This window comes from Bombina bombina, chromosome 6, assembly GCF_027579735.1.
Source record: "Bombina bombina isolate aBomBom1 chromosome 6, aBomBom1.pri, whole genome shotgun sequence".
NCBI classification, from domain to species: domain Eukaryota; kingdom Metazoa; phylum Chordata; class Amphibia; order Anura; family Bombinatoridae; genus Bombina; species Bombina bombina.
Genome location: NC_069504.1, coordinates 704,988,080 through 705,012,381, shown reverse-complemented (window position 1 = coordinate 705,012,381; position 24,302 = coordinate 704,988,080). Strand labels below are relative to the sequence as shown.

General features: G+C 42.7%; 1 protein-coding gene across 2 annotated transcripts in view; it reads left to right on the top strand.

The window, feature by feature from the left end:
- Nucleotides 1–24,302, top strand: part of DNASE2 (deoxyribonuclease 2, lysosomal) — a 195,601-nt gene that overhangs the window by 155,937 nt on the left and 15,362 nt on the right. For both annotated transcript variants that reach the window (XM_053717847.1, XM_053717848.1), the window contains exons 5-6: nt 19,395–19,556; nt 20,126–20,323. In XM_053717847.1, coding sequence (XP_053573822.1) covers nt 19,395–19,556; nt 20,126–20,323 — 360 coding nt within the window. The remainder of the gene's footprint in view (nt 1–19,394; nt 19,557–20,125; nt 20,324–24,302) is intronic.

Here is a 24,302-nt window from a genome sequence, read left to right as displayed (position 1 = left end):
CAAGGTTCCATCGTTCAAGATGGAAACCATTCGAACTATTCTTCCTTCCATCCAGGAAGGTCAATTCATGACCACGGTGGATTTAAAGGATGCGTATCTACATATTCCTATCCACAAGGAACATCATCGGTTCCTGAGGTTCGCATTCCTGGACAAACATTACCAGTTCGTGGCGCTTCCTTTCGGATTAGCCACTGCTCCAAGGATTTTCACAAAGGTACTAGGGTCCCTTCTAGCTGTGCTAAGACCAAGGGGCATTGCTGTAGTACCTTACTTGGACGACATTCTGATTCAAGCGTCGTCCCTTCCTCAAGCAAAGGCTCACACGGACATTGTCCTGGCCTTTCTCAGATCTCACGGATGGAAAGTGAACGTGGAAAAGAGTTCTCTATCTCCGTCAACAAGGGTTCCCTTCTTGGGAACAATAATAGACTCCTTAGAAATGAGGATTTTTCTGACAGAGGCCAGAAAAACAAAACTTCTAGACTCTTGTCGGATACTTCATTCCGTTCCTCTTCCTTCCATAGCTCAGTGCATGGAAGTGATCGGGTTGATGGTAGCGGCAATGGACATAGTTCCTTTTGCACGCATTCATCTAAGACCATTACAACTGTGCATGCTCAGTCAGTGGAATGGGGACTATACAGACTTGTCTCCGAAGATACAAGTAAATCAGAAGACCAGAGACTCACTCCGTTGGTGGCTGTCCCTGGACAACCTGTCACGAGGGATGACATTCCGCAGACCAGAGTGGGTCATTGTCACGACCGACGCCAGTCTGATGGGCTGGGGCGCGGTCTGGGGATCCCTGAAAGCTCAGGGTCTTTGGTCTCGGGAAGAATCTCTTCTACCGATAAATATTCTGGAACTGAGAGCGATATTCAATGCTCTCAAGGCTTGGCCTCAGCTAGCGAGGGCCAAGTTCATACGGTTTCAATCAGACAACATGACAACTGTTGCGTACATCAACCATCAGGGTGGAACAAGGAGTTCCCTGGCGATGGAAGAAGTGACCAAAATCATTCTATGGGCGGAGTCTCACTCCTGCCACCTGTCTGCTATCCACATCCCAGGAGTGGAAAATTGGGAAGCGGATTTTCTGAGTCGTCAGACATTGCATCCGGGGGAGTGGGAACTCCATCCGGAAATCTTTGCCCAAGTCACTCAGCTGTGGGGCATTCCAGACATGGATCTGATGGCCTCTCGTCAGAACTTCAAAGTTCCTTGCTACGGGTCCAGATCCAGGGATCCCAAGGCGGCTCTAGTGGATGCACTAGTAGCACCTTGGACCTTCAAACTAGCTTATGTGTTCCCGCCGTTTCCTCTCATCCCCAGGCTGGTAGCCAGGATCAATCAGGAGAGGGCGTCGGTGATCTTGATAGCTCCTGCGTGGCCACGCAGGACTTGGTATGCAGATCTGGTGAATATGTCATCGGCTCCTCCTTGGAAGCTACCTTTGAGACGAGACCTTCTTGTTCAGGGTCCGTTCGAACATCCGAATCTGGTTTCACTCCAGCTGACTGCTTGGAGATTGAACGCTTGATCTTATCGAAGCGAGGGTTCTCAGATTCTGTTATCGATACTCTTGTTCAGGCCAGAAAGCCTGTAACTAGAAAGATTTACCACAAAATTTGGAAAAAATATATCTGTTGGTGTGAATCTAAAGGATTCCCTTGGGACAAGGTTAAGATTCCTAGGATTCTATCCTTCCTTCAAGAAGGATTGGAAAAAGGATTATCTGCAAGTTCCCTGAAGGGACAGATTTCTGCCTTGTCTGTGTTACTTCACAAAAAGCTGGCCGCTGTGCCAGATGTTCAAGCCTTTGTTCAGGCTCTGGTTAGAATTAAGCCTGTTTACAAACCTTTGACTCCTCCTTGGAGTCTCAATTTAGTTCTTTCAGTTCTTCAGGGGGTTCCGTTTGAACCCTTGCATTCCGTTGATATTAAGTTATTATCTTGGAAAGTTTTGTTTTTAGTTGCAATTTCTTCTGCTAGAAGAGTTTCAGAATTATCTGCTCTGCAGTGTTCTCCTCCTTATCTGGTGTTCCATGCAGATAAGGTGGTTTTACGTACTAAACCTGGTTTTCTTCCAAAAGTTGTTTCTAACAAAAACATTAACCAGGAGATTATCGTACCTTCTCTATGTCCGAAACCAGTTTCAAAGAAGGAACGTTTGTTGCACAATTTGGATGTTGTTCGCGCTCTAAAATTCTATTTAGATGCTACAAAGGATTTTAGACAAACATCTTCCTTGTTTGTTGTTTATTCCGGTAAAAGGAGAGGTCAAAAAGCAACTTCTACCTCTCTCTCTTTTTGGATTAAAAGCATCATCAGATTGGCTTACGAGACTGCCGGACGGCAGCCTCCCGAAAGAATCACAGCTCATTCCACTAGGGCTGTGGCTTCCACATGGGCCTTCAAGAACGAGGCTTCTGTTGATCAGATATGTAGGGCAGCGACTTGGTCTTCACTGCACACTTTTACCAAATTTTACAAGTTTGATACTTTTGCTTCTTCTGAGGCTATTTTTGGGAGAAAGGTTTTGCAAGCCGTGGTGCCTTCCATTTATGTGACCTGATTTGCTCCCTCCCTTCATCCGTGTCCTAAAGCTTTGGTATTGGTTCCCACAAGTAAGGATGACGCCGTGGACCGGACACACCTATGTTGGAGAAAACAGAATTATGTTTACCTGATAAATTACTTTCTCCAACGGTGTGTCCGGTCCACGGCCCGCCCTGGTTTTTTTAATCAGGTCTGATAATTTATTTTCTTTAACTACAGTCACCACGGTACCATATGGTTTCTCCTATGCAAATATTCCTCCTTAACGTCGGTCGAATGACTGGGGTAGGCGGAGCCTAGGAGGGATCATGTGACCAGCTTTGCTGGGCTCTTTGCCATTTCCTGTTGGGGAAGAGAATATCCCACAAGTAAGGATGACGCCGTGGACCGGACACACCGTTGGAGAAAGTAATTTATCAGGTAAACATAAATTCTGTTTTTTACTCGAATGTATTGCCCAATGTCAGTCCCTTTGGGATCCATCCCTCATTCATCTTAATAAAGGTGAGGTAATCTAGACTTTTTTGACCTAGGCGACTTCTCTTCTCAGTGACAATACCTCCTGCTGCACTGAAGGTCCTTTCTGACAGGACACTTGAAGCGGGGCAGGCCAGAAGTTCTATCGCAAATTTAGATAGCCCAGGCCACAGGTCAAGCCTGCACACCCAGTAGTCAAGGGATTAATCGCTCCTCAGAGTGTCGAGATCTGCAGTTAAGGTGAGGTAGTCTGCTACCTGACGGTCGAGTCGTTCTCTGAGGGTGGACCCCAAAGGGCTGTAGCAATGCATAGGAGTTAAAAAGCTCTGCATGTCCTCCATCAACAACACGTCTGTAAAGCATCCTGTCCTTGCCGGCGTGGTCGTGGGAGTCGTAGGATTACTTTCACCTCTTCTCCTGTTAGATTCCCGTTGTGCTGTGACATCACCCTTATACGCTGTGTAAAGCATACTTTTTAATTTATTTTGGAACTGCTGCATCCTTTCCGACTTGCGGTAATTCGGTAACATTTCAGGCACTTTATGCTTATACCGGCGGTCTAGTAGCGTGGACACCTAGTACAGGTCGTTCTCCTTCAGCTTTTTTATACGAGGGTCACTCAACAGGCACGACAGCATGAAAGACCCCATTTGCACAAGGTTGGATGCCGAGCTACTCATGTCCCGTTCCTCGTCCTCAGTGATCTCACTGAAGGTATGTTCTTCCCCCCAGCCACGTACAACACCACGGGTACCAGATAGGTGACAACGAGCACCCTGGGATGCCTGTTGTGGTTGGTCTTCCTCCTCCTCCTCCTCCTCCAAGCCACATTCCTCCTCTGACTCCTCTTACTCACAATCCTCTTCCAGCATTGCCGCTGCTCAAGCAAGCGATGCTGATAAGGCTGTTTGTGGTGGTGATGGTGACCACAACTCTTCCTCTTCACGCTCATTTACGGCCTGATCCAGCACTCTTCGCAGGGCATGCTCCAGGAAGAAAAATGGTATGATGTCGCTGATGGTGCCTTCGGTGCGACTGACTAGGTTTGTCACCTCCTCAAAAGGACGCATGAGCCTACAGGCATTGCGCATGAGCGCCCAGTAACGTGGCAACAAAATTCCCAGCTCCGCAGAGGCTGTCCTAGCACCCCAAGTCATACAAATACTCGTTAACGGCTTTTTCTTGTTGGAGCAGGTGGTCGAACATTAGGAGTGTTGAATTCCGAGGAGTTTCCTGTGGGAGGAGCGTGAAGGTGGAGGTGCACGCTCAAGCTCACCTGTGTGGAGCAGCGTGGAGCAGTATCAGCTCTGAAAAACTTCCAAGCCACTGAGCCTCATTGCGGGGTGTAAAGTACAAGCCCGGCCGGAGGATTAAAAGCTGGCTTAAGGAAACTCTACAGATCCCAAAAAAAGGGCTGATTGGGAGCAGCCTATTCTTGCATCTGAATGCTTCCATCTCTTCTCTAAAGCCTGTGAGAAAGGGATGATAAAAGGACTAAGCTTTTAACCTATAACGGGAGCACTGGACCAGACGGTGGTTGCTCATAAAGCCTAGAAGGGCATAAAAGACAGAGTTCTCCACAGCCACGCCGAAGAGTCGCTGCATAGCAAGCCAGGGGAAACATCCAAGTTACCCTAAATTCAGTGAAGGCAGCTCAAATTCCCTGACTGAGCGAGAAGGAGCGGGTGTCAAGGAAGAAGGAGGTAGAGCCCAGGCAAAACGTCCACATACCTGCAAGCTGGAAGCTGGGAGCGGCCGTTGAACCTGGAGACACTGCTGCCGGAAGATCGGTGCTCCCCCCCTCTGTAAGTCGGCGAGTAGTTCTGACGTCAGGGCGCGACACCAAGAGCTGGTTGGTGTGAAGGCCACAGGAAGCTCGGAAGGTGGGCTAAGAACGCTAGTAGCTGGAGGAGAGCGTTCAGAGAGAAGTGGCCACCGGAGATCAGCCACGAATGAGCCGTGAAGACAAAGGGGGGTAAGTATAATGGTTACCTTTTCCTTGGGGGCAGCTTAAAGTTTCATTACAAGCTGAGTGATACAGGCGGTACTGTTGGTGACAGAACGGAGCTGGCTGTGTGTTTCACCAATAAGCTATGGCAGAAGGAGCATAGCGGGGAAGCAGACTTTTCCTCTTGCTGTTTGTCTTTGCATATTTTTGAGTGGGAGCACAGTTGGGGAATTGGACTTTCCTTCTTTTCTCTTGTGCACATAGGACTGAGAGTGGCCATAACTTTTCGGAGGGAGACACTTATTTTGCTGCAGGAGGAGGGATACTGCCTTATCTGTCCCCTTCTTTTCTGCCCACAACCTAAGGAAAAAATATTAAAGGGATATTGACTATAGACAACCTTGAAGAGGCTGTTATCCATAATTGTGTCTGGCATTATAAGGGCCCTGAGTACTCTCAGAACTGTATCAAGCAAAGGGGACACCACGGAGGCAGAGGGCTGTTATAATTTCTTTTTTCTATGTCTGTACCTAGTAGAAAAATTTGAAATATTTAGCTGATTGCTCACTTACTAGCAAAAAATCTTGAAAGTTTCAACGGTGCAGTGGTAAAAATCATGATGTAATAGACAGTTGAATGTATATTATAAGGCACAAAAAATCATATTAGATAGGCCAGGTTTCTGCTGTAGTGGTCAAATTTACACATTGTATCTGATATTTAAGAGCAATATAGGCTACATTCTCTAAAAAAAAAAAAAAAAAGGGGGAAAAAAAGAGAAAAAAAAGAAAAAAAAAGCTGTAGCTTGCATGGTACATACAGAAAAGAGGATAATGGTTAAAGTAATTCTTATCAGCTCTGAATTGTGTGTTTCAGATCCTGCCTGAGGCTGCAGGCCCTTATAGTTGCTCATATGAAAAAAAGGTCATAGGAGGCTGTATGAGTTGTCAAAGGAGTAGAACTTAATTTAAGCTGGGCAGAAGCATTTTTGAAAAGGGTGTGCACCTGAGTGACTAAGCCCGCATAGCAGGAGTTATCCTCATAAGTTATAACTAAAATAGTGGGCTGCTTATTGTTTAAATTCTAGAAATCAGTAGACAATCTCAGTTTACACCACCTAAATTTCCTGTTTTTTAGGTAACTCTGTTAATTTGCAAAAGGGGGTCTGCACTGTGTTATCTTTTCTTGTAAATGTTATATGGCACATTTAAGCGGTACTTTGTGCTGCATTATGTAACAGGCTATATATGTAACTAAATCTGTATTTTTTCTTACTGTTTAAGAGTAACTTACCACAGAACAGTCTGTTCAGATAAAGTGGATCATATAGGATCAATTGCAGGGTAGAGAGAGTTTACAGCTGAGACCAAACAGGGACTAATCAGATATTAGTTTGGAGTTGCGTAATAAATGGAGAAATATATTACAAATTCTAAAAGTAAATCTCCAGCCATGCCTATAAGGAAGGATAAAAAACAAAAATCCTCGCAGGAGAATTTACAAGAATTATCAGTTAGAAGTCCAGATCTGAACCAGGAAAAACAACTCACTACAAACCAGCTTGCAGAATGAATCCTGCCACAATTTGAAATAATAAAAGGGGAGATTTCAGAGCTATCAAATGAAATAAAACAATTTTCAAACAGATTAACGGAGGTAGAAGCTAGAATTTCGAATATAGAAGACACGCATTATAGACAGGAAACCGTGCTGGACACGCATTCAGATGAGATTAAGTTATTAAAAGTTAAAATTGAGGATCTTGAAGATAGGTCCAGGCGGAACAATGTGCGTGTGATTGGTCTCCCAGAATCAAGAGACTTTGAAGACCTTTTATTATTTAGTACACAGACATTACCAAAACTGCTAGGTCTACAAGGAGCGGAGGGAGGTTTCCAGGTGGAGAGAGCACATAGGGTCGGCATGGTGAGACAGTCAAAAGAAGGTAGTATGCGACCAAGAATGGTGATGATAAAGTACCTAAACTTTCAAGACAAAGTTAAAATCATGCAGAAATACAGGCAGGCCCAGACTCTTACTATAGACACCAAGCAGATCCTTTTATTCCAGGATTATTCAATGGAGACCTCCTCAAAGAGGCGTGGGATGGCACCTTTCTGCTCAGGATTAATCAGGGCAGGGTTGAAGGCAACCATGAAATACCCTGCGAAAATTACGGTACTGGGCATGAACGGTGTCACCACACTAAACACTATTGAAGAGGCAAAGGAATTCTGTAGAGACAACAATATAGAGGTCTAAGCATCACTCAAAGACAAAGGCATTCATAGGCTTTGGAGATTAGAATGGTGGGCTGGTTAGTAATAAAGGGAAAGGGGGGAGAGGGATACCTGCGTGCTGTTTGTATTTTTTTTTTTTTTCTTTCTCTCTGTTTGCTGTGTAATTTGTTTTTAATCTCAATAGGTACAGATTTTGAATAAATGAATAATTCACTTAAATTAATTTCGTGGAATGTGGGGGGAATAACATCTCCCATTAAGCGTAAAAATGTCCTCAAGCAAGTTAGAAAACACCATCCAGACATTATATTACTACAAGAACTACATCTTAAAGAGGCTGAGATAAGTAAATTGAAAACAAATTGGATAGCGGAAATAATTGCCACACCTTGTGAAAAACGTAAAAAAGGGGTAGCAATTTTGCTTGGTAGGGACCTATCATATAGTATAGTCAAGCAGGAATTAGACCCAGGTGGGAAATACATAATAATACAACTGAAAATAGATAAGAAAATTTGGACGTTATGTAACTTATATGCCCCGAATAACTGGGACCCTAAGTTCTGGGAAAAGATGATTAAGGTTATATCTTCATATATTGGGCAGAACCTGATTGTAGCAGGAGACTTTAACTGCACAATGTGTCCTGACCTAGATCGATATAAAAATCGGCGTAGAGTGGCTAATAATAGGGAAGCGAAGCGGCTGCAGAGTTTTTCTCGTGTATTGAAATTACACGACGCCTGGCGTATCCAGCACCCAGACACTCGGGAATTTACTTGCGAGTCAGGCGCGCATAAAAAATTTTCCCGAATTGATATGTTCCTAGTAGACGAACACATTATGAGAAATCAGATCGAGTCTCAGATTTCGGAGATAATATTATCCGATCACGCAATTATTGATATAAGGATTGTGTGGAGTACTCCCCCCAAAAAAATTGCAAACTCTTTCCGTTTTCCCCAATACATGTATAAAAGTGTACCATTTGCAAACTGGTTACAGCAAAAATGGAGAGAATACTCCACACAGAATATAGATTACATAAACAAGACCGAGGTATTCTGGGAAGCAGGCAAGGCGGTTATCAGGGGGGAAGTAAAAGCCTACATGATTAAAAGGAACAAGAAAAATAAACTGAGAGAAACGCAGCTAGCAAACCAACTTAGAAATAAATATGTGAAATATCTCAGAAATCCCAATAAGGAAAATTGGGATATATACAAAGCAGCTAGATTGGAAAGGGAATGTTTCTTGAATAAAATCGGGGCATACGAAGAGATGAAAAATAGGTCCACATTTCAGGGCAGTCAAGGTATATCGGCCAAACATCTGGCCAGGTTGGTCAAATTTAGAAAAAAATCAAATCAAATCCTTTCAATTCGGTCTGAAGGGAAACTCTTGAGTAATAAAGATGAAATTTGCAGGGCATTTTTTGAATATTATAGTAATCTCTATGCAAGGGAAGAGGTGGACGAAAGGCAAAAAGAGCAATTCTGGCTGGGGTTGGACATTCCCCAGATATCGCAGGCAGCATTACAGAAAATGAATGCCCCCATCACCGAAACCGAAATATCAAATATCATAAAAAAATCTAAACTTGGTAAAGCGCCCGGGCCAGATGGCCTACCGGCAGAGTTTTATAAAATCATGAAGGCAGAGATAGCGGGTACCTTAACCAAATTATTTAACCAATATTATCTCCAGAAAGATATGAATTCATTATACTTTTCTGATTCAGTAGTCTCTCTAATTCATAAGAAAGCGAAGGACCCAACCAATGTAGCGTCATATCGGCCAATTTCGCTTCTTAATCAAGATTATAAGATTGTAATGTCTCTTATTGCGGAAAGAATGAAGGAATCCATTACAGAAATTATCCATCCTGATCAGGCAGGCTTCATCCCAGGCAGAAACGCAGTCAGAAACATGCGTAGAGTCCTTATTACCATGGACTATCTCCATCGGGTTGACCAGGACGCCGGAAAGAAAAATCAGGGGGAAGATATAGCATTACTCACTGTAGATGCCGAGAAGGCTTTTGACTCAATCACCTGGGACCATCTAATAAACTCATTGAAAAGGTTTGGATTTTCCGGCGCCCTGGTCGACTTGATCAGGTTAGTATACAATAAGCCCAGGTCTCAACTTTTGGTCAACGGTGAGCTATCACAAAATATTACTCTGGGCAAAGGAACACGCCAGGGGTGCCCGCTTTCACCATTACTCTTTGATATCGCACTGGAACCTTTAGCCATATATCTAAGAAAGTCTCTTCCACCAATTTCTGTGGGGAATCAGAAGGTTTCTGTGGCACTTTACGCAGATGATCTGTTAATATTTTTACAAAATACGAGGCAGTCTATACCAAGTTTTGTGAAGATATTAAACACATTCAGTTCTTTCTCTGGATATAAAATAAACATTAACAAATCAGAAATTCTTTGGATCACAAAAAATAGAAATAGTTATTCTGGGAAATTCAGAGAAGTACAGGTTATCAACTATCTAGGTATCAAGATTTCTAAGAACCCAGCACACTGGTACCAGCTCAACTTTAAAGATTTATTCCAGAAACTACAGCATGATCTAGCAAAATGGAACTTATATTATTTATCTATTTCAGCCCGCATAAATGTCATCAAAACCATTATTTTCCCAAGATTTTTATTTCTGCTTCAAAATCTACCCCTTTTATTGCACAAGAGAGATATTGATAGCTATAACAAAGCTTGGGCTTTTTTTATCTGGGGGAATTTGGAGGTTTTTCGTGCCCAAACATAAAATACTATAATATAGTATATAGATAGCAAAAGATGAGGCAGCAGTCGGTTCCTTGTGTGCATAAAAACCAATTCTTTATTCTTCTTGTTTAAAACAATACTTCACATCACAGCAAACAGGTAAAAGGGATGCAGGTGGTTGACTAGTTTCGGCAATGCCGTAATCATAAACCATATATGATTACGGCATTGCCAAAACTAGTCAACCACCTGCATCCCTTTTACCTGTTTGCTGTGATGTGAAGTATTGTTTTAAACAAGAAGAATAAAGAATTGGTTTTTATGCACACAAGGAACCGACTGCTGCCTCATCTTTTGCTATCTATTTACTTTGGGATGACAAGGAGTCCCTGTTCTTTGGCAGTTTGTCCCTTCGAAGATCCTCAAACTTCGGTTTTCACTGTGAAGTCAATACAGTGCAAGCACCGTGTTTCCTGGATGGTGATAGGCTGAAGGCGGCACACCCCCAACTACGCACAACCCCGATGACGTCACACGCCAAGCTGCGGAGGCCCGACATTTGAAACTAGAAGCGGTACGGAGAGGAGTTAATTCCTATAGGTGAACCGGCGGCTTTAGCCGCAGATTGTCCCCATTTAGGATTATACCTTTGAGGAGTTCGCCACTAAGTTTCTTTTGGGCCGATAAGAAACCTCCTATGGCAGAAGGGTGAGTCTTTTACTTTCACCCTATTCCGCATCAGTGGATGCCTTGGAGGATTGAGGTTGTTGAAGCTTCCTTGGGGGGTGTGTATGTTAAGCCTATATGCCTGTTTTTCACGGAACATTGCCTTAAAGTGACATTTTAAACCGAAGTTTAGATATCCACTAGAGTGTGTTTGTTTCGCCTGGGATAATTTTCTATTGTTATAATATAGTATCCTTGGTTAAATTTGGGGCAGATTGGCTCAGCAAATCAGATTATGTAACTTACTACGAACACGAAAATGAATTAATCAAACCATTTAACCTGCAGGCTGTGTTACACTATCCGTATAAACAATTACCTAGTAATATAAGCAGGTTAATCACAATTGCCAATGTAGTGATCGCATGGCAGAAATATTGCTCAATACTAGGGATAGAATTTCAGACTTCTAGGTCATTACCGATTACTGGTAATCCTGCTTTCCCACCAGGGTATTGTAATAGTGTATTCCATACTTGGGAAAAGAAAGGGCTGATCTATGTATCACAATTAAAAGAACCTCACACGGGGGATATCAGATCTTTTGAAAATCTGACCCGCGAATATAACCTGCCATCCAAGCATTTCTATGCATATCTACAGGCCCGTCATTTTATAAATGATTATGATAGTAGGTTTAGTAAGCATTGGGCACAATTAAATATCGAGGCAGGGATAACTTTATATAAAGCAGGTATCAGATCAATCTCAATTTGGTATCAATACATTATGAGTAAAGAAGAAGCATTGCATATTAATCACTGTAAACAGAAATATGCATTACATTTTCCCGAGTTGCAAGATAAGGACATAACAGATAGCATTGAGAGAACAAGGGAGGCAACTGATAGAATCAATCTAAGAGAATCACAGTATAAGGTAATAAACAATTATTATCTAACCCCAGCCAGAATTGCCAAGTGGTCTCAATCACAGGCCACATGCCCTAAATGTCATAAAGTAAATGCGGATCTCCTGCATTACTTTTGGACTTGCCCAAAAATTGCGCAATTCTGGAGTAAAATCCAATACTGGATAAACAGGAAAACAGGAGACAGGATAGAGTTAAAGGCAGAACACATATTCTTCTTGTATCCAATTCAAAGGATTGGGGAAAGATTATTCATAAATCTGGCGATTTTGATTGCAAGGAATCATTTATGCAAAAGGTGGAAGCATAGAAATTCTCCTACCATCATTGAATTCACAAATTCCATGAGAAGTCAGATTATGCTAGAGATAATAGGACTGGATAAAGATGCAGTTAAACAGGTTACTATATTTTTTAAGAAATGGAAAAAGTATATTCATAGTGAACCCACACCTGTTCAATACTACATGCTTTCGCCTTTCCAGGACTCCATACCCTTCATGGAATTAATCTTAGACGGTTCATTACCTTCAAACTGGAAAAATTAACAAAAGCAAAAGTAAGCTGGAGATTAAGCGGCATATTTTTTTTTTTTTTTTCTTCTTTTCTTTTCTTTTCTCTTTTCTTTCTCTGCTTTTTTCCCTCTCCCTCACCCCCCCTCCCCCCGGGTAGAAACATTTATTGTTTTAATTTATTGAGTTTTGTGTGAGAAAGCCTGAGCGTAATAGAAAATATATCAGGTAGGTGCAGGGCTGCACTTATTTAAATTCAAGACTGAATTAAGATAGGAATAAAGCAGGCGGACTCACGATTTAGGCTAAGGGACAGATGAAAGCAGGTCAGGATTTGCAGATGGTAACTGAGTGTCCCTACAAATTAAATAATAGATTAGAAAAAAGATATTGGAGGAAGAAGATAAGATGTTCTGTTAGAGATGACTTGTTATATTTGAAGCGATACGCAGAATCCAAGTAACTCTGATAAATTTTTTTCTCTCTTCATACAGTTAGCATGTTATGTTTGAGTTCATTAGAATCAAATGTTTGATATCTTATGTTCTGGATATGTTATGTATTTCTTGTTTTCTGTTCATAACTTCTCCTCCAATTAAATAAAAAGATTTAAAAAAAAAAAAAAAGGAGTGTTGAATTCCAACGTGTCGGGCTGTCGCAAATCAAGTGCCTCACTGGCATGTTGTTTCACCGCTGGATATCAGAAAAGTGCGCTATGGCCGTGTAGCAACGCCTCAAATGGCCACACACCTTCCTGGCCTGCTTCAGGATGTCCTGTAAGCCTGGGTACTTATGCACAAAGCGTTGTACGATCAGATTACACACATGTGCCATGCACGGCACATGTGTCAACTTGCCCAATTTCAATGCCGCCACCAAATTACTTCCATTGTCAGAAACCACTTTGCCGATCTCCAGTTGGTGCGGAGTCAGCCACTGATCCACCTGTGCGTTCAGTGCGGACAGGAGTGCTGGTCCGGTGTGACTCTCTGCTTTCAGGCAAGTCAACCCCAAGACGGCGGGACACTGCTGTATCCGGGATGTGGAATAGTACCTGCGGAGCTGCTGGGGTGCCGTTGATGTGGAGCAAGACGCAGCAGCAGAAGAGGACTCAGCCGAGGAGGTTATGGAAGAGTATGGAGTAGGAGGAGTAGAAGAGGTGGCAGCAGGCCTGCCTGCAAGTCGTGGCGTTGTCACCAACTCCTCCTCTGCAGAGCCACGCATTCCATGCTTGGCACCCGTCAGCAGGTTTACCCAATGCGCAGTGTAGGTGATATACCTGCCCTGACCATGCTTTGCAGACCAGCTATCAGTGGTCAGATGGACCCTTGCCCCAACACTGTGTGCCAGACATGCCATTACTCCCTTTCGCACAATTGAGTACAGGTTGGGGATTGCCTTTTGTGCAAAGAAATTTCGGCCAGGTACCTTCCACTGCGGTGTCCCAATAGCTACAAATTTTTTGAACGCCTTAGACTCCACCAGCTTGTATGGTAAAAGCTGGCGGGCTAAGAGTTCAGACAAGCCAGCTGTCAGACGCCGGGCAAGGGGGTGACTTTGTGACATTGGCTTCTTATGCTCAAACATGTCCTTGACAGACACCTGACTGTGGGCAGATGAGCAGGAACTGCTCCGGAAGAGAGACGGAGTGGCGGATGGTTGAGAGGGGGTAAGGAGGACAGCAGTGGTTGACATGGCTGAAGATGCTGGACCAGGAGGAGGATGACGGCTTTGAGTTTGTGTGCTGCTTCTACTCATGTGTTGATCCCATAGGCGTTTGTGATGTGCGATCATGTGCCTTCGCAAAGCAGTTGTACCTAGGTGGGTGTTGGACTTCCCACGACTCTTCTTTTGGCACAGGTTGCAAATGGCATCGCTGTTGTCAGAGGCAGACACACAAAAAAAATGTCACACTGCTGAGCTCTGCAATGACGGCATTCTGGTGGTGGCAACAGCATGCGTTTATTGGCGTGCTGTCTGGCTGACCCCGGGTGCCGATGCATGCTGTCTGACTGTGCCACTAGCTCCTTGTGATGACCTCCCCCTGCTTCCAACTCGTCTCCTCCTCTTCCTCTCTGTCTCCCCATCTGAACTTTCCCCCTGTTCTTCTTCTCTTCTAGCGGGCAACCACGTGACATACACGGACGCATCGTCCTCATCAACCGCTTCACTTGTATCTGACAAATCAACAAAGGAAGCAGCAGCGGGTACAACATCATCACACCGTACGTCCATGTCTGTAATGCTGCCTGACTGAGACATATCACGGTTATCTACATCCTCTGTCAATGATGGTTGCGCATTACTCATTTCTTCCAACTGATGTGTAAAAAACTCCTCTGACAGATCAAGTGAAGCGGCTGTGGTGCTAGTGTTGGTGGTGGCGGCAGGCGGGCGAGTGGTAACTTGAGAGGTGCCCGAAGATAAGCTGGAGGAGGATGATGCGTCAAGGTTCGGAGCGGGAGCCATAGAAGATTGGGTGTCCTGTGTTATAAAGTCAACTATGTCCTCCTCAGAACTTTTCGAGTTCATGGGATGTGGCCTCTGAACATTGGGCATTATTCTAGTGCCAAAGGGAATCACAGCACCACGACCACGACGGCACCTGCGGGGTGGCCTGCCTCTGCCTGTCATTTTTTTTTAAATGTACACTTACACTACTATTAAACAAGATATGAGTGGTGGCACTGGGCAAGTGGGCACAGTATACGCTGTGAGCCTGACACAAAAAAGCAGACTGATGTTTCACAGTCCAAAAAGTTTTTATTTTTTTAAATGTACACTTACACTACTATTAAACAAGATATGAGTGGCGGCACTGGGCAAGTGGGCCCAGTATAAGCTGTGAGCCTGAAACAAAAAAGCAGACTGATGTTTCACAGACTCAGTCCAAAAAGTTTTTTTTTTTTTTTAAATGTACACTTACACTACTATCAAACAAGATATGAGTGGTGGCACTTGGCAAGTGGGCACAGTATACGCTGTGAGCCTGACACAAAAAAGCAGACTGATGTTTCACAGTCCAAAAAGTTTTTTGTTTTTAAATTTACACTACTGTTACACCAAATATTAGTGGTGGCACTGGGCAAGTGGGCACAGTATACGCTGTGAGCCTGGCACACACGCTGGCAGGCAGGCAACTGCAATTAGATTACACAAGCAGACTGATGTTTCACAGTCAAAAAAGTTTTTTTTTTTTAATTTACACTACTGTTACACCAGATATGAGTGGGGGGACTGGGCAAGTGGGCACAGTATACGCTGTGAGCCTGGCACACACGCTGGCAGGCAGGCAACTGCAATTAGATTACACTAGCAGACTGATGTTTCACAGTCAAAAAAGTTTTATTTTTTTAAATTTACACTACTGTTACTCCAGATATGAGTGGTGGCACTGGGCAAGTGGGCCTGGCACACACGCTGGCAGGCAACTGCAATTAGATTACACTAGCAGACTGATGTTTCAAAGTCAAAAAAGTTTTTTTTTTAAATTTACACTACTGTTACACCAGATATGAGTGGTGGCACTGGGCAAGTGGGCCTGGCACACACGCTGGCAGGCAGGCAACTGCAATTAGATTACACAAGCAGACTGATGTTTCACAGTCAAAAAAGTTTTTTTTTTTTTAAATTTACACTACTGTTACACCAGATATGAGTGGGGGCACTGGGCAAGTGGGCCTGGCACACACGCTGGCAGGCAGGCAACTGCAATTAGATTACACTAGCAGACTGATGTTTCACAGTCAAAAAAGTTTTTGTTTTTTTAAATTTACACTGTTACTCCAGATATGAGTGGTGTGGCACTGGGCAAGTGGGTCTGGCACACACGCTGGCAGGCAGGCAACTGCAATTAGATTACACTAGCAGACTGATGTTTCACAGTCAAAAAAGTTGTTTTTTTTAAATTTACACTACTTTTACACCAGATATGAGTGGTGTGGCACTGGGCAAGTGGGTCTGGCACACACGCTGGCAGGCAGGCAACTGCAATTAGATTACACTAGCAGACTGATGTTTCACAGTCAAAAAAGTTTTTTTTTTAAAATTTACACTACTGTTACACCAGATATGAGGGCTTTTTGGGGTGCTGTGCTTACAGCAGAGATCAGATGAGTCCTTCATGACTGTAGTGGACACTGAATACACTAGCCTAGCTATCAATTTCCCTATTAAATCACCAGCAGCTACACTGTCCCTCCTCTCACTAACAATGCAGCTTCCGAATGAATCTAAAATGGCTGCTGTTCAGGAGCTGGGAGGGTCTGGGAGGGAGGGTCTGCTGCTGATTGGCTGGAATGTGTCTGCAGACTGTGAGATACAGGGTCAAAGTTTACTCAATGATGACGAATAAGGGGGGGATCGAACATCGCATATGTTCGCCCGCATCGGCGAACGCGAACATGCTATGTTCGCCGGGAACTATTCGCCGGCAAACTATTCGGACATCACTACCTGTGAAACTACTAAACATATGTAAACCCAATTACCAGAATTCCTATAGAACCTCTCATAAAGTTATATATCTAACTCATAATGAAAGGGTGTATCTTACATTTTATGTGTTGTATATATTCGTATATTGGTCTGTCCTCCATGGGGTATATATAATAGTAACATAGGTAATGGGCTATAGATGTGACATAATAAAAATATTATTTTTATATGATAGAATAAGTGACTTGGAAATGGATGTGACAACTGATTCATAGTATAGAAGTCTTTTAGGAAGTATCATAGTCGCTGTCTGTGTCACCGCCGTGGGACTGTAGGCACATGTATTGCTATACATCATTGTTGCGCGTCTAATGTTTCTTATCAAAATAGATAATATATATTTCCAAAGTCTTGAGATATCTGTATGTTGCAACCTTATTCATTCACTGACTCCTATGACTTAATTGTAGTTCACTTGGTGAGATTTAGGGATGTTATTAACGGGGGTATTGTGGAAAGACAGATGGAAATGGACATAAAACGTCATAAAAGTAGTATGGGGTCATGATATACAATATTAAATACCTCCATATGCACACACATACATATTTACATACATATGTATACATTGATACATTAGTGCGTATTGTGCATTGAAATATATATAACACATATTGTATACCCGATTACCCCTCTCTATAACAAATACAAAAATGACTATGTTAGCAGCATAGATTATTTAGATAGTCTAGTGAAAAAGTTGTACTCAAGGGTGACATTCATTTTCTGTGTCAAAAGATGAATGAAATAAATAGTAGGTGCCCTAGCCCAAAACAGAGTATGTTCAAAACTACAGAAGCATTCAGCTTCTGTGATAGTTATTTCCAATAATAGATCAAATCATACTCTGAGTTGAGCCCCCTAGGCACTCTTGTCTGGAGTCTAAAAACCCAAAACATTTCTCTTTTGCCTAGTATCTGGTCTCTGTCTCCACCTCTTGTTGGATGTTTAATCCATTCAATGGCTTGCCACCTCAAGGTAGCATTGCTCTTATGTGTGTTTTTGAAATGTTTAACCAGGGGCATGGTATCCTCGCCTATCTTTATTGTGGACAGATTGTCTCTGATCCTGGTATTCACATCATTGGTCGTAAGACCTACGTATTGCAGTCTACATTGGATGCATGTTATGAGGTATATAACATAGGAGGATGTACGATTGAGGCAAGATGCAATTTTAAATGTTCCTCCTGTGACTTCTGAATGAAAATTGTCAGAAAATAAGCCAAACTCACAAGGTCTGCACCTTGTTCTCCCACACTTGTACATCCCCGCATGTCTGAGCCAAGAACCTTGTGTCGTAGGTGTTACAGTGGGCAATTCAGATGGGGACAGGAAGTTCCCTAATGTTCTGCTCTTCTTATATGAACAGCCTAAACCCCTCTCTACACAATCAATGAGTTTGTCATCAGCTGCTAACATTCAGAAATGTTTCTTCACAACTCTACAAATGTTTCACAGGTAGCGACAGAGTATTAAGGGTTAAAAAGATACACAGTAATTGAACTCAGGCATTGGTTACTTTTAAAACCAATGAAAGTTAAGGTGTGCTTTTAAATAAGTGTCACAGATGTATTGTGTCAGCTATGATTACGGCAGTTTGCCCAAACATATCAGCCTAATGCATCTGTGCTTTTATGTGTAATTTGGACCCCATGGGTTACTTTTATCCTATTTGGATTATAATAAAACTTTTGATTTTTTAAACTTTGCCTTGGGATTAACTTTTTACTTGAATTTTATATATATACAGGTGGCCCTCGTTTTACAACGGTTCAATTTACACCGTTTCAGAATAACAACCTTTTTTTCCAGTCATGTGACTGCTATTGAAAAGTATTGAGAAGCAGTGCATTGATTAAAATAGCCAGTAGGTGGAGCTGTCCGCTTGTGTTGCAGCAAAGCCAAGCAAGCTGAAATTAATCAGTTTAACCAGACCTGAGCTATCGAGCAGATTTCAAAGGAACAAGGTCTCCCTGTCTATAAATCAGTCCAGATTAGAATGCATAGAAAGAACTGTTTGCAGAAAAATGCAAGTGAAGTCTGTGTTGTGTGATTATTTTATTAGGTTTATAATGCTGTTTAGCAAATGTTTTTGTTCATTTAACTTAGTTTAATGATATATTCTGTGTTGTGGGATTATTTCATTAGGTTTATAATGCTGTTTAGCATTTAACGTCTTCATTTCAAAGCTTTAAAAGTAATGTATTAGGTGTTACTTATGACAATTTTGAGAGGGGCCTGGAACCTAACTCCCTCACTTCCCATTGACTTACATTATAAACTGGGTTTCAATTTACAACTGTTTCAATTTACAACCATTCCTTCTGGAACCTAACCCCGGCGTAAACTGAGGGCTACCTGTATATATATATATATATATATATATATATATATATATATATATATATACACATATATATTTATATATATATATATATATATACATATATATTTATATAAATCCTTAGTCCTGAAGTTAGCGCACATTGAGTTTCGCTTGCACACAACATTCTACTTTCAACTTATAATAAGCGCGCAAACCCATCCATGTTAAAAGCTTATTGCTAGCAAAGTTTGCATGCGACGAAAGCCATAAATAGCTCACCACTTGTTTTGGTTATATTGTTCTATGTAGAATGCATTAAGTTTAATGTTCCTTTAAATGTACTGCTGCTGTTTTTAAAGTCACACATTTCATATATAATGAATTAAGAATTATGTACAACATCACCAGAAGCAAAACATAATATATATATATATGTACTATATGAAGATGTATTGTGAAACTAACAACACTATAACTTATTTTTGTACAGGTGTTGTTCTTCTGGATAGCAAGCAAGGATTTTGGCTGGTACATAGTACTCCTCACTTTCCACCCCCTGTCAATATGAAATATGATTGGCCCACAAATGCTTTTCACAATGGCCAGTCTTTTCTTTGTGTCACCTACTCATATAACCAGTTCAAAGATATTGGTAAGAAAACAAGTGTGCTCTGCTGGAATAGAATGTATGACATGTGAGTTAGAATGCAGGCTTTGCAGTAGTTCCTAATAGTACTAAATTTCAAAAGATTTTTGGCAAATTTCAAAGTTAATTCAATTTTCCTCCCCCTGTATCATGTGACAGCCATCAGCCAATCATAAGATGCATATATGTGTATATAGTGCACGCTTACACATGCTCAGTAGGAGCCGATGCTTCAGAAAGTGTGCATATCCTGTGCATGTTCCAAGTAATGGGCGACAATAGGATTTAAAAAAAAAATGATATGCTCTATCTGAATCTTGACTTTAGTGTCACTTTACTGACCTATCTGCTTCATATATCAGAGATCCGTGCAGGAGTAGCTGACAGGGAAGTCTTGTTTTTTTGGTCATTTTTACTGGATAAACTCCAAGTTTTAAATTGTAATTGGTCTGTCTGATGCACATAGTGGAAAATAGAAGTCTGGGGATTGTGATTACAGTTATAACAGAGCACAATCATTACAGGTATATCAGAAAGAACTGATCTGACCGAGCTGTTGTGAATTTCTCCCACAGGTACGCAGCTCCTCTATAACACAATCTCATCATATGATTCATCTATTCCTGAAACATTTTCTTGTGATTTTCCTGATCTGAAAGCTGCAGCAGAGGATAAACAAGTAACCTCAAGACCATGGAATCGTTCAGTAACTCTCATGTCAGCCGGAGGAAAAGAATTCACCAGCTTCTCCAAGACTGGGAAATTTAGAAATGGTGAGACAATAAACCGCAGTGAGGAATATAATAGAGCTGGGTTACTGTAATACTTTGTTACAGGGACAATAAAGCACTCATGGGCCTCTATTTTTTAAAGTCTGGCGGACCTTATTCAGCATTGCACCAGCAGCTCACAAGAGCTGCTGATGCAACACCGCCCCCTGCAGACTCGCGGCCAATCGTCCGCCAGCAGGGGGTGTCGAGTATGATCGGGTTGAATTCCGGCGATGTCTATCCGCCTGCTCAGAGCAGACGGACAGGTTATGGAGCAGCGATCTTTGTGACCGCTGCTTCATAACTGCTGTTTCTGGCGAGCCTGCAGGCTCGCCAGAAACACGGGGCATCAAGCTCCATTCGGAGCTTGATAGATAGGCCCCATAGTCTCTGTTACTGGAATAATTTTTAAAAGGGCAATAAGGCACTCAGGAGCTGGGTTACTGCAATAAGATGTTACAGGACAATAAGGCACTGAGAAGCTGGGTTACTGCAATAAGATGTTACAGGACAATAAGGCACTTAGGAGCTGGGTTACTGCAATAAGATGTTACAGGACAATAAGGCACTCAGGATCTGGGTTACTGCAATAAAATGTTACAGGGCAATAAGGCACTCAGGAGCTGGGTTACTACAATAAGATGTTACAGGGCAATAAGGCACTCGGGAGCTGGGTTACTACAATAAGATGTTACAGTGACAATAAGGCACTCAGGAGCTGGGTTACTGCAATAAGATGTTGCAGGGACAATAAGGCACTCAGGAGCTGGATTACTGCAATAAGATGTTACAGGGGCAATAAGGCACTCAGGAGCTGGATTACTGCAATAAGATGTTACAGGACAATAAGGCACTCAGGAGCTGGGTTACTGTAATAAGATGTTACAGGGCAATAAGGCACTCAGGAGCTGGGTTACTGCAATAAGATGTTACAGGGACAATAAGGCACTCAGGAACTGGGTTGCTGCAATAAGATGTTACAGGACAATAAAGTACTCAGGAGCTGGGTTACTGCAATAAGATGTTACAGGAGCAATAAGGCACTCAGGAGCTGGGTTACTGCAATAAGATGTCACAGGGACAATAAGGCACTCAGGAGCTGGGTTACTGCAATAAGATGTTACAGGACAATAAGGCACTCAGGATCTGGGTTACTGCAATAAAATGTTACAGGGCAATAAGGCACTCAGGAGCTGGGTTACTACAATAAGATGTTACAGTGCAATAAGGCACTCAGGAGCTGGGTTACTACAATAAGATGTTACAGTGACAATAAGGCACTCAGGAGCTGGGTTACTGCAATAAGATGTTGCAGGGACAATAAGGCACTCAGGAGCTGGATTACTGCAATAAGATGTTACAGGGGCAATAAGGCACTCAGGAGCTGGGTTATTGCAATAAGATGTTACAGGGCAATAAGGCACTCAGGAGCTGGGTTACTGCAATAAGATGTTACAGGGGCAATAAGGCACTCAGGAGCTGGGTTACTGCAATAAAATGTTACAGGGCAATAAGGCACTCAGGAGCTGGGTTACTACAATAAGATGTTACAGGGCAATAAGGCACTCGGGAGCTGGATTACTGCAATAAGATGTTACAGGGGCAATAAGGCACTCAGGAGCTGGATTACTGCAATAAGATGTTACAGGACAATAAGGCACTCAGGAGCTGGGTTACTGTAATAAGATGTTACAGGGCAATAAGGCACTCAGGAGCTGGGTTACTGCAATAAGATGTTACAGGGACAATAAGGCACTCAGGAACTGGGTTGCTGCAATAAGATGTTACAGGACAATAAAGTACTCAGGAGCTGGGTTACTGCAATAAGATGTTACAGGAGCAATAAGGCACTCAGGAGCTGGGTTACTGCAATAAGATGTCACAGGGACAATAAGGCACTCAGGAGCTGGGTTACTGCAATAAGATGTCACAGGGACAATAAGGCACTCAGGAGCTGGGTTACTGCAATAAGATGTTATAGGGCAATAAGGCACTCAGGAGCTGGGTTACTGCAATAAGATTTTACAGCGCAATAAGGCACTCAGGAGCTGGGTTACTGCAATAAGATGTTACAGGGCAATAAGGCACTCAGGAGCTGAGTTACTGCAATAAGATGTTACAGGGCAATAAGGCAGTCAGGAGCTGGGTTACTGCAATAAGATGTTACAGGACAATAAGGCACTCAGGAGCTGGGTTACTGCAATAAGATGTTACAGGACAATAAGGCACTCAGGAGCTGGGTTACTGCAATAAGATGTTACAGGGAAAATAAGGCACTCAGGAGCTGGGTTACTGCAATAAAATGTTACAGGGCAATAAGGCACTCAGGAGATGGGTTACTGCAATAAGATGTTACAGGGCAATAAGGCACTCAGGCGCTGGGTAACTGCAATAAGATGTTACAGGACAATAAGGCACTCAGGAGCTTGGTTACTGCAATAAGATGTTACAGGACAATAAGGCACTCAGGAGCTGGGTTACTGCAATAAGATGTTACAGGGGCAATAAGGCACTCAGGAGCTGGGTTACTGCAATAAGCTGTTACAGGGCAATAAGGCACTCAGGAGCTGGGTTACTGCAATAAGATGTTACAGGGCAATAAGGCACTCAGGAGCTGGGTTACTGCAATAAGATGTTACAGGACAATAAGGCACTCAGGAGATGGGTTACTGCAATAAGATGTTACAGGGAAAATAAGGCACTCAGGAGCTGGGTTACTGCAATAAGATGTTACAGGGGCAATAAGGCACTCAGGAGCTGGGTTACTGCAATAAGATGTTAGAGGGCAATAAGGCACTTTAGGAGCAGGGTTACTGCAATAAGATGTTACAGGACAATAAGGCACTCAGGAGCTGGGTTACTGCAATAAGATGTTACAGAGGCAATAAGGAACTCAGGAGCTGGGTTACTGCAATAAGATGTTACAGGACAATAAGGCACTCAGTAGCTGGGTTAGTGCAATAAGATTATACAGGGGCAATAAAGCACTCAGGAGCTGGGTTACTACAATAAGATGTTACAGGACAATAAGGCACTCAGGAGCTGGGTTACTGCAATAAGATGTTACAGGACAATAAGGCACTCAGGAGCTGGGTTACTGCAATAAGATATTACAGGGCAATAAGGCACTCAGGAGCTGGGTTACTGCAATAAGATGTTACAGGGGTTATAAGGCACTCAGGAGCTGGGTTACTGCAATAAGATATTACAGGGCAATAAGGCACTCAGGAGCTGGGTTACTGCAATAAGATGTTACAGGGACAATAAGGCACTCAGTATCTGGGTTACTGCAATAAGATGTTACAGGGCAATAAGGCACTCAGGAGCTGGGTTACTGCAATAAGATGTTACAGCGCAATAAGGCACTCAGGAGCTGGGTTACTGCAATAAGATGTTACAGGGCAATAAGGCACTCAGGAGCTGGGTTACTGCAATAAGATGTTACAGCGCAATAAGGCACTCAGGAGCTGGGTTACTGCAATAAGATGTTACAGGGCAATAAGGCACTCAGGAGCAGGGTTACTGCAATAAGATGTTACAGAGCAATAAGGCACTCAGGAGCTGGGTTACTGTAATACGATGTTACAGGGCAATAAGGCACTCAGGAGCTGGGTTACTGCAATAAGATGTTACAGGACAATAAGGCCCTCAGGAGCTGGGTTACTGTAATAAGATGTTACATGGCAATAAGGCACTCAGGAGCTGGGTTACTGCAATAAGGTGTTACAGGGCAATAAGACACTCAGGAGCTGTGTTACTGTAATAAGATGTTACAGAGCAATAAGGCACTCAGGAGCTGGATTACTGCAATAAGAAGTTACAGGACAATAAGGCACTCAGGAGCTGGGTTACTGCAATAAGATGTTACAGTGTTATAAGGCACTCAGGATCTGGGTTACTGCAATAAGATGTTACAGGGCAATAAGGCACTCAGGAGCTGGGTTACTGCAATAAGATGTTACAGGGCAATAAGGCACTCAGG